Source organism: Oppia nitens, unplaced genomic scaffold, assembly GCF_028296485.1.
Source record: "Oppia nitens isolate AA-2021 unplaced genomic scaffold, nextdenovo-longstitch-racon4-pilon3 scaffold18_pilon_pilon_pilon, whole genome shotgun sequence".
Taxonomy (NCBI): Eukaryota; Metazoa; Arthropoda; class Arachnida; order Sarcoptiformes; family Oppiidae; genus Oppia; species Oppia nitens.
Genome location: NW_026533197.1, coordinates 48,222 through 60,412, shown reverse-complemented (window position 1 = coordinate 60,412; position 12,191 = coordinate 48,222). Strand labels below are relative to the sequence as shown.

Genomic DNA, 12,191 nt, shown 5'->3' with positions numbered 1-12,191 from the left:
ACATTATAATACCCTATAATAAGGAAAACAAAAATCATTTTATTTCATAGCATTTAATTAAGAGATCAAAAAAGAAATTGAAAAATATATGTATTGTATGTTCATTTCATTTTGTTTTTTATATAATAATAGTTATAACAAAAATCTCAGTTATAAAACAACATAAAATATAATATTGACTGAAAAAGTATAGTAAGTACGGTATAGTAGTGTATTAAGTCTATATAGAGATCTTATAATATGTATGGCATGTGTTGATTGTCTTTAATTTTCAGACATACCTTCCATTCCTAATTCATCGACTTTTTCTTTTGGTACGACAAGAATCCAAAGCGAAAATATACGGAATGGTAGCAAACATATGAAAAAGTTTAACATAACAGCGGCTAACATGAAGACCACTTGTTTGCGGAGTCTCATTTGGTACTGTTCCGAACTGGAACTAACCAAACGGGAATCCATCACCAAATTTTTGGCTATCAATCCATACAAAACTATTAGTATGAGGAATGGTAATGCAAAAAATGTGACCAAAATTATGAACAAATACAGTGTCTCTATGAGACCCTCTACTCYGCTCAGACATACTGGTACTATACTGCCGTCAATGTACTCAACAAACGAGAGCTCTGTTATGTATAACATGGGAGACGTCGATAGTATAGCTATAATCCAAACGATAGCTATTATTATTAAACTATTATTGAGTCGAATAATGGAAATTTGAGACAAAAAGAGTGGTTATTATGAGATAATGTTTCGGGAAATATAAGACAAAGTAATAGAAATAAAGTGGACTTACGCTCGCAATTTTGTACATTTGTAACCAGCTTTTAGTGGTTTACAAATTGCATAATACTATTATAGAGGGAAAGGGATGGAAAGACATAAAATAAAATAAAAGTAAATAAATAATAAATTGAATATTCGTGTTAACCTAAAATATCATTATAAATATATATATAATGTTTTTATCTTTATATTACTGCAAATGTGACACTTACTCTCTCAAAGCTAATGGCAGATATGGTAAGTATGGATGAATGGGCGACAACCATCTCGACAAAGGGAACAGCTTTACCTAAAGATAATAAAAACAAGAAAAATAGTGATATTATTATCAATAAATTATAAGATATATAATATATGATATGTGTGTTAATGATAATCATTGGACAAAATCATGTCATTTAAGAATTTACTCTAATTTCTCTTATTCTCTCTTTAAGAATATACTAAAAAAGTAGTAAAAACTACAGTAATGTTATTTATACCTACAGAGAGAGAGAGAGAGAGAGAGAGAGAGAGAGAGAATGTGTTTGTTTGAATACATTTTAATTTAATTATATTTGCATTTGAGCTCATTATTAGATCCAATGAGTGATTGACACACTTTTTACTAGTATTTGTTAACCAATTGTAGTGTATATCCTACTCTCATCCATTGGCATTAAAATGGATATTATATTAATAAAACTTTTATACATTTAATAAAAAATTCTTGAAACCATATGTCTAATATCAGCTAATATTTATTGCGAGTTTAGTGTGTTATATAGGTTACTAAAAATATGAAAAATATTTTCTATCTCTATTTTTGTTATTATTATTATAAATATTTTATATTGAATATATATATATATATATATACATATAATAATAAATAAGTTTTTTATTATTTGTCAATATGTAAAACATATCGAAAAGATTTGTAAAAAGATTGTTATATATATTATAATTTTTTAGATAGTTTTGTAATATATTGGAATCGTTGAAATATCAAATGATTTTTTACAATAAAAAATATATTTAAGGTTTTTAACCCAAAATATAAAACTTTAAATAATTTGAATTAATTAAATTTCACACAAATTCAATACCAAAACTCTTATATATATAATATATATATATAATACTCTTTATCTATAAGAATCATATTTCTAAAATTCTTGCAGATGTTGTTATTGTATTGATTTGATCACATGTTTAGTATAATTAATAAAATATCCATAACATCAACGTTTCGGCTATTTTTTATAAATATTATATTAATACAATGCTGATGTGGGTGTAGTAAATATTATATTAGAAAAACGTATAATTTAATTTTGAAGATAATTTATAAATTAAATACAAAGAAGTCTAATAATAAATTTTAGTTTATTAATAATATAGTATAGTATACTACAGTACCTTATATACTATATTATTACTTAAGTTATTTGTTGCTTATAAGACAGCATTATAAGTATAAATATTGATATAATAATATGACAGTGAAACTTAATAATATATTTTATAATCTTTTATTTTTATACTTTAAGCCTTAATACTTTATTATAAAACAATAGAGTAATTGCTATAATATTGAATGTGTTTTTATTGACAGTGGACTTTGAAATGCATTGAAATATTTAATGAGAAAGTAATGTCTATATCAAAATGAGCAAGCTAGTTTTATAAATATTATATAATTATAAAATACTTTTTGTTATATTCTTTAAAACATTACTAGAAATTCTAATTCAAATACTATTAAAACAGACATAGATCATTTTTTTAATTAAAATAGTAAGTGATTGATTTTGAAATAAATTTAAAATGTAATTTATAAAGTATTCATTATACATTTTAATTGCTAATACTTGTACTAAAAATCGAGTCAAGCTTATTTAAACAGTGATGCAAATATATATAAACAAGTTTTTAAATTGTATGCAAATAACTTGACAATTATTAAACTAATTTTTTAATTTAAGAAACTTAAAAATATAATAAATATATCATTTGGTTTTTTATATTTAGTACAAATTTTATAAGTTTAAATGTATTTTTTGATAATTTACTTTATTTGTCATTCATAAAAATATTGGTATTTATCTACTGTAAGTTACAGTCTGTAATACAGTATATAAATAACTTTATATATATATATATATAAATATCTATTTAAACTTAGCATCTATTACTTGAAAGAATAATAAATAGAGTATTATATCAGTACTATTATATATATACACTAAATTATTTTTAATTTTTTGATTTAGTTTACCTAAGTCTGTAAATATAGATTTTAAATGCAAGTTTGTCTATCACTACTAAAATAATTTTATTAATAATTTATAGCACATGTATTACAATAACTATACAACACAATGATATTAGACCAAATCATAAGGTATTAAATATGATTAAATATATATTGTTATTATTAAATATATTAAATAATAATATAATAACAATATTTAATCATGTTTAATACTTATGATTTGCTCTAATATCAAGTATTTATTATACTGTAGTTATATTTATGAAATATATTTATAAACTTTAATTCAATGTCAAGGTTAATATATCTGCACTGAAATTAATCTGTATTATCTTTTATTGTAAGTACTGTATGTATTATTAATAATAACATTTGTTTTCTATGTAAATATCTAACATATTATTATTATTTAGATATACTGTATTTTAGTTTAAAAAGTTGTATACTATCAATGATGCGTTATAATATTGTATTATAATATATACAGAGTATATAAATCAATTGAAACAATTATAAGTACAAATTAATTTTTTTTAAATAAATAACAAAAATGTAATTTAAATAATTTCTATATGATATCTTTAAATTTTATAATGTAATAATAAATGGCATTTCTATTAGGAATATTTTAACATTTGTTACATTAAAATATATTTGCATATAAAATATGATTAGTTATGGTACTGAATATTCTGTGTATTTATTAATATCTGTGTCTTCACTTAATTAATACTTAATATGTTATAAATACTGTATTATATTATTGTATTTTTTTAAAGTGTCTGGTCTTATGTCTGCAAATTGACAGAACATTTAATAAAAAAAATATTAGACATTTAGATTTTTTAGTACTGTATATACAATATATATTATAATAATCATAAATATTTATTATTTTATTAACACAATAAATTAATGTAAAATGTAATAAATGATTTGCTCAAATAAATTATTATATAAAAATCAAAAATTAATTATATATTTATTAAATTAGGTTAAAATTATTATTTTATAAGAAATATATTAAATGATAAATAGATTACTTATGTCTTTACTTATCCAATCATTTTATCATATTATAAAAATTTAATAAATAGTTTATTAAACAAATTTAGAAAGTTTAGATTAAAAAGTTTTTATCATAACAAATGGTGTACAGAAATTTACATTACTATTATAAATGTATATTTATAAATTATAATTAAATTTATAATAATAGTAAAACTTTATAGGAAAATTTTCATAAAACAAGTTTTTACAAAATTTACAATAATTTATATAAATTCGATTAAACTATTAATACATTAATGTATAGTACAGTACATATGGCTTATAAGTGTATTTATATATTTTTTAATTTATTTATTAATTGTCACTATATTTATTTATTACATTATAAAGTATTTGTAGACATAACCCTCAAATAAGGTATATTATATTATTGTACATTAATATAACTACAGTTAGACACACACTTAGACAGACACACAACTCGTTTGAATCAATCGATACTTTCATTAAGTGAACACTTATAAAAACATTGAATCTAACACTAAATTTAATGTATTTTTATCCTTAAAACTAATTCCGTCCAAACATTTAAGCATTAATTTATTTTATGGTTTAGCTCTTATTAATGATTAAAACGGTTTGTATCAAAATTAGCTAAAATGTTACTAAAATTTACAAAAACACTATATACAATAGTTTAACATTTCAACAAACAAACAAATATCTTAATTATAATATTATCTATTTATATATTGAAAACAAATAGTTTAATTATATTTTATATTGAATAAAATATCTCAAGTATTTTAAATGAATTATTAATATATACTTTAAGTAAGCAGAAGTATAATACAATATTAACATTAATTATTTTGTTAATATAAGTTAAATTTATTATTTAGCTATTGATAAAATAATATTAATTTTTATAAAATAAAAATAAAATTTTAAACTAAAATGCTTTCAATAAGAATACTTTATTAGTTTATTAGTTTGCTTATGATTTATCCACTTTATTAATAGTTAAATACGTTTATACAATACATTATATAAAATAAATATAAAAATATAATATAATGCGCAAAAATAAAAGTTGTGAAAAATATAGATAAAAATAAAAAATAAAAATAATAAAAAAGAAACATTCTGACATGTGTTTTGCAATTCAAATATGATATTAATATTTGACATTTTATTTATAAATATCTAATATATTATACTTTAAAAGTAAAATTTGTATGTGTAGTATAGTGTCATATGTATTAATAGTTGTCAAAAAAATCTAAAAATTGAAGATATATTTTAAACTAAATATAAATTTAATTTTATATTAAATAAAATATTTAAAACCAAAATTTATTTAATTTTCATATAAATTTAGATTAGATTTAATCTTATTTTATATTATTTTATTCAACATTATCTAATATATAGATACATAACTTAACAGTATCATACAGGTATGTATTTAAAAATTAATATAATCCAAAAATAATTTAATTTTTACTGCAATTGATATAAAAATTTTATTAACTATTTAAAAACAAGTTTTTAATTGGAATATTAACAATAATTTTACAATAATTTGAACAACGAATATAATAAATTCGTTAAATATATCAAAATATTCTTAATTAGGAATTAAATTTAAATTTAAACAATCAATTAAAATAATTTTTATTTATATAATAATATTAATATTGTATTTAAAATGAATGTCTTTTTAATTTTAATTTTAAATAACTTATAATATTGATCTTATAGATTTTTCGCACAATTTTAAAAATAAAATTAAATATAATAAAAATTATTCAAATAATTTCATTAATTTTTTTCTAATACTATTAATATTTAATTTACAGTAAAAAATTTAAAAATAAATACTGTATAAAATATATACTGTACATGCATTACTATGAAACATATGGATCTCAAAAACAAATAAATAAATGTCTATATTCTGTATAACACTTATATTAATATAATCATATATAGAGATATTTATATTTACATTTGTTTTAAAGTTTTATTAGAAACTCATAATTTATTATAAAAAAAAAAGTTTTAAAATACTGTATTATGCAATTCAATGATAGACTGGTATGTGTTGTTAGTGTTTTTGTAGACCAAAAAAATAATTGAGTTAATAGACATATGTACAGTATGTGGAAAATAGTGATAAAAATAAAATTATTAATAATATAAAGTATTACTTACACATCCATTCACCCAAATGCCAGATTTCTGGTTTGGTATGTAATTCAATGAGAACTGTTGGCATACAAACTGACATAACAGACATCAAACAAAAATAATAAATATTATTAATATTATTAATCATATTTTAAAATACAAAATAAAAATATAATTCATAGATAATTTTCAAATAAATGATTTATTTAATAACAATAAATATATACTAAAGAAACAAATAAAAAACAATTTACCGATTAATACGAGTAGATCAGCAATACTGAGATTTATAAGAAATAGATTCGTCGAGTTTCTCAACTCTTTAGTTTTGATGACAACTATGGGCACCAATAGGTTACCGGTTGTGCCCATTATTAACACAATGGTGCACACAATGGTCGCTGTCGTACGTATATAATATGGAAACTCAGGCTCTAGTATCGGTCCCTGTAATTGACTTAATATATCGGAACAATTGCTTTCATCCCATGTCAATGCATTAGATAAGGTATTAAATAATGGTTGAGTTGTCATCTCAATGGTATCGCCAATTTGATCGTCATTTATCTGGTTTTGTGATATGAAATATTGTTGTAATTGAAGACATGAAGAATTATATACTTCGTGAACCACCGATTTATTTACTCCTAATATTTCATCCATTATTTAATTTTGTGGAAACTGTAGTTTTTTGGTTTTGTCACTTAACTAATATTTATTGATAAAAACAAATATGAGATTTTCATCTTTTAGTTTATGTAAAACACAGTGTCGTGTAAATGAGTCGATTAATCAATGGTTAGCCGTAATGTCTGAGTTTGTCTTATATTAAGATAAATTAATTTCAAAATTTTCTCAATTAATAAAAATTAGTTTTTTCATAAACTATTTATCTGTTATCGATATTTACATTAATCAATGTTAACATATAAATAGTGAGTTATTTAGATAAAAAAATATTAAAGTGTTTTGTAATCGTTGGTGTCATTTGAGGTTCACATCAGGTTTAACGACGTCTCTTGTCTTAAGTGTATAATTTTCATTTGAGAGCTCTGTTTGTTTAGTGAGAGCACTGGTAGGCTAAACATAAATCTCATCTAAATATTATATAATATTATAATACTGTTGGAGTGCTTTGCGCACCAAATAAGTCGCGCCGTCAGCTAATATCCGGCCATCAAATGAATATACAGTCAAATGACAATTGTTGGCAAAACTGACAATTTATTAAAAAAAATTTATTAAATATTATTATTGAAGTTTTAGATATATATTATTTATTTATTTATCAAACAATATTTAATTATTATAAAACTAATTATAAAAAAATTAAATAGATATATAATTTAAATATTAATTGGTTGACACAAATCTTTTATTTCGTGATATATTTTTATATAATAAATATTTATATTTAACATTTATTAATATTTTATTATAGTTGCAAATAATATATCATCAGACTGTTTTTTCAATAGTAATCAAATGTTATTTAAAAATTTACATTACAGTGATTAATTTATAATATTTTAGTAACAATTTTTATGTAAATTTACAATTTTATTTTACAAACGTGAAACAAAAAAAATAAATTAAAATCTACGTTTTTATAGTTATGAATATATTATATTAATACTTATATAATTCATTTAATGTAGACAATTGTTAGAAAACAAAACAATGCATTCAATCTATAATTTACATAATATTTACAATTTTATTACATAAAAATAATTATATTTAGAAACACATTAAATAAATCAATAGAAAAGTAATGTAATTTATTTTGCAATAATACATGATGCATGCTAATAAAAATACCTATTGCTTAATAATATTTATATAATAAATAAAAACTTAAATTAATTTAAATGTACAAAAAGATAAACAATTTTTAAAGTAACTTTTATTTTAATTGTAATATTAATTACTAATAAAATTACATATTTTGTATAATTATTAAATATTTACATATTGTTGCTTATTATAGAATTTACATATAAAAAGTTTAATTTGAAATTTTAGTAAATTGATTAATAGATGTTTATAAAAATGTGAATTGTATTTATGATTTTGAAAAATAAATTTTAAATATACTGTATATACTGTATATATAAGAAGGCGTTCATTATATGTTTGAACAGATAAAGAGATTCTTTCTGTAAAAAAGTTTATTATAAACTTAAAACTTATAAAAAATTACGTTTTATATAAAATAGTCAGACATTTACACAAACAATATATCTATCTGTTTAAGAATTATTAAGAAAACCGTTGGGACAGATATAATGAGCACCTTCTTATATATATATATATTAATTTTATTTAATAATATGCTAATTATGTCAATTATAATTAATATCTATAGCCCTAAGAATTAAGTAAATATATTACAATGAATATAAAGTACAATAGCTATAAATATGGGGATCCCATAGTATAATAATAAAGTAAAATTTATTCTTGAGAAATTTACTAGAAATTTTTCACGAAAATTTATTAGATATTTCTATTTGCCCATTTTTAGTTTATAACATAAATAAAAACTACACTTATATCTATAGTGAAGTAGATTTTATAAATTTTATAGTATTGTTTAATTTGTATTAATATTGATATCAATTATTATGTATTTAATAGTAAATCAAACTGTAAAAGTGTTAATTAAATTAATGATTAAAATCTTATAATTAAAATGTCTGAAAATAAAATTAAATACGTTTAAAAAAATTAATTTAGTAAATAAATTTATTAATAGTAACTTATGTCTTATTCATAAATTTTAAAGTTAAGATTTTTATGTTTAGCTTAAAACATTGATTATTAATTATCAATGAAATTTATGAAGATTTTTGAAGTGATTTATAAAAATATTTATTATAATTATAATTTTATAATTAATAAAATATATCTATTTTTAATTAAAGATTACAACGATATATAATATTTCAATCAATAAAATATACAATCTATAATTTATTTTATTGTATACTAGTTACTATTGTATTATAAAATAATGTAATATGATAAAAGTATTATTAGAAATTTATATTTATATTTAATGTTTCTAACATTGTCAAGGTAATGTTAATCAATGGTAATTAATGTATACATTATTATCAATAATATTAACAAATATGAGAGATGACCAAAAAATGTAACTTATATTATAACCTATATTATTGAATTACTGATTAAATGTTTTTATATTGTATTTAATATAATTACTATTTATTTCAATATACATACAATGTGTTAAAAATGAAACCTTTGAATGTATTTAATTTATGAGTATATAATTTTATTGGTATCCAATTGTTTCAATTTACTATATTATTTCAAATTTTAGTTATAAATACAATTATTGTTACAATACTATGAATAACAACTCTTTTATATAATATTTAATATAATTCTAGTTTATTAGATATATTATAATACTGAATACGTTTTTGTCTATAATATTGAAAATAATATTTAACATATATAATTTATTTGCAAAACATTGAAATATAATTATATATATATTATTTTATTTAATAATAAAACGGTATTTACTATTATTAAGCAATATATTTTATATCATTTATTATTATAATATATAAATGTATAACTATTTGTATTATTAAATATAAATATTTCTATATTTTGGGGAATAATTATTTTTATTAGAAAATATAATAAAAGTAAAAAATAAAATGCAACTAATTATATAAAGTTATAACACATAAATAATATAATAAACTACAAATAAAATGTTATATCGGTTAACAATATTAGACATGAAGTAATGGTTGCTTTCAATTGGATACCATGTCTTCAATTTGAAAAATTGTCTCATCTTTGAGATTAATATATAAGGATTTCCTTTGCTTTTCTCATAATAAGACAATTATATTTGGATGTAAACCAAATCAAAATCAATGTTATTTTCAATTCAATGAGTCGTTTATTTAAGATATTTGTAAAACACACACAACTTTTCAAATATATATACTGTATATATGACATCATTTACATTGACTGTCATATCATATCCCTGAATAAACCCCACTTTTATGCCATTACTGAACCAGAAAATCCTTAAACTAACAGTTGTTTTATTTAGTGATTTTGATCTTTTTTATAATAATAATAATTATTATTATTACTATTATTTATTTTTATATACATTAATAGGGGAGAAATTAAATAATACCAGGATATTAATCTTTTATTGTTTTATTGAGTTTGCAATTAAATAAAAACGTTAATTAATTTTTCTATTAAGAAGTCAATTCAATTATATAATACAATAGATACTGATTTTATTAAAAATATTAACAGATATTTATTTTAACTTTTATTATTAACGTTTTATAATGATATAAATAATATAATTTAGCATTTGTATCAAATTAACTAGATTAATAAATAAATATTATAAGTTTAAAAAACACTGATTTATCATTTAGATTAAATTTTTTATAATTTTATAAATATAATTCTTATAGTATTTTGTTTATCTAATTAAACTTTATTAAATAAAATACCTGTACATTAAAATCATAAAATTATAATATTTAAGTATTATAATATTCAATAATAATACAAATACAAAAATTATTGTATTTTATTATTATGTTGTTTACAAAAAATAAGATAATTAATAATCATTAAATCTTATTAACAAATATATTACATCATTACAATAACAATTTTGTAATTACTATGATATTTTCCCATCACATTATATATACTGTAGATTAAATTGTCTGAATTGTGCGACAAAAAAATCAAAATTATTTAAATAATGTATTTTACAATATTATTTTATTATAACATTTAGCTGCAATAAACAACTTTAAATTAATTTTTGTTATATTTAATAGAGTATAATAAAATATGTAATAATAATTATATAGAAGTCAATATACATTTTTTGTTTTATTTAAAAAAAACAATATTTAAAAAATATTTTCAAAACTTGTACATATTATATTATTTAAAAAATTTCATCAAAATTTAATTATTTTTTGTCTGAATTAAAATAATTTAATTATATCAGTATTAAACACAAAATTAAAAAATACAAATTTGACATAAAGTTAGAATTTATAAGTCAAACAATCCCATATTAACCTATCTGTTAATCTAAATAAAATTACTATAAATATTATATTTCAGTGTTTAAAATTTTAATGTGACCAATACAACAACAATGTATTGTTTTGGCATATTATTTGACACTTTGATTACTTTGTAGTAATGCTAACATTTGTATTTCTAAACTGTATGTACAGTATATACAATATATCACATAAAAATAGTATATTTTTGGGTCAAATAAGGTCAAGAATCGGATATTTTTAGATTTTACTTTTTAGATGTTTATCCCTTTAACTTTATTGAGATACTGTATTTTTAATTGACTTTTATCATTGCTTTTGATATTTAAATAATGCTATTTAATATAACACACATTAATTTATGACATATAATAAAAATATATTTATTGAATCAATTGATATAAACTTTATAATATGTTTAGTGAATGTGACAAATGTTAGAATGTGTCAAAACTTTAAGTCATTTAAATTAATTAATTAAATTTTGAATATAAAATTCTCTTTATTTAATTATTGATGTAATGTATTGTGTTTTATAAATTAGAAATAATTAGTTTTCAATTAAAAAAGTAACATAAATAAAACTATGGCAATTAATTTTACATTATGTTATTACAGGTATATATGACATATTATATAAAAATGAAAATTTATATTTATGTAATTCCCATATTAATTTTGTAATAAAATTAAATAGAAAATTGTATTATATGACTGTATATATTAATATTCTTTTATTATTACGTTTCTATTAGTAAATATTACCATTAAATATCATTAACAAACAGTTTATTTATTCAAGTAATAGTATTAATTGTCTCAACACATGT

The 12,191-nt window shown here is 18.8% G+C and overlaps 1 protein-coding gene across 1 annotated transcript; it reads right to left on the bottom strand.

Annotated features, from left to right (window-relative positions):
- Positions 1–257: 257 nt before the first annotated feature.
- LOC128965672 (growth hormone secretagogue receptor type 1-like) lies at positions 258–6,952 on the bottom strand. The gene is made up of 5 exons (XM_054312415.1): positions 6,508–6,952; positions 6,278–6,346; positions 1,005–1,081; positions 803–858; positions 258–697 (listed from the first exon to the last, which is right to left on the bottom strand). The coding sequence occupies exons 1-5, from the start codon at positions 6,914–6,916 to the stop codon at positions 265–267; spliced, it is 1,044 nt and encodes a 347-aa protein (XP_054168390.1). The 5' UTR covers positions 6,917–6,952; the 3' UTR covers positions 258–264.
- Between the last annotated feature and the right edge of the window lie 5,239 nt (positions 6,953–12,191).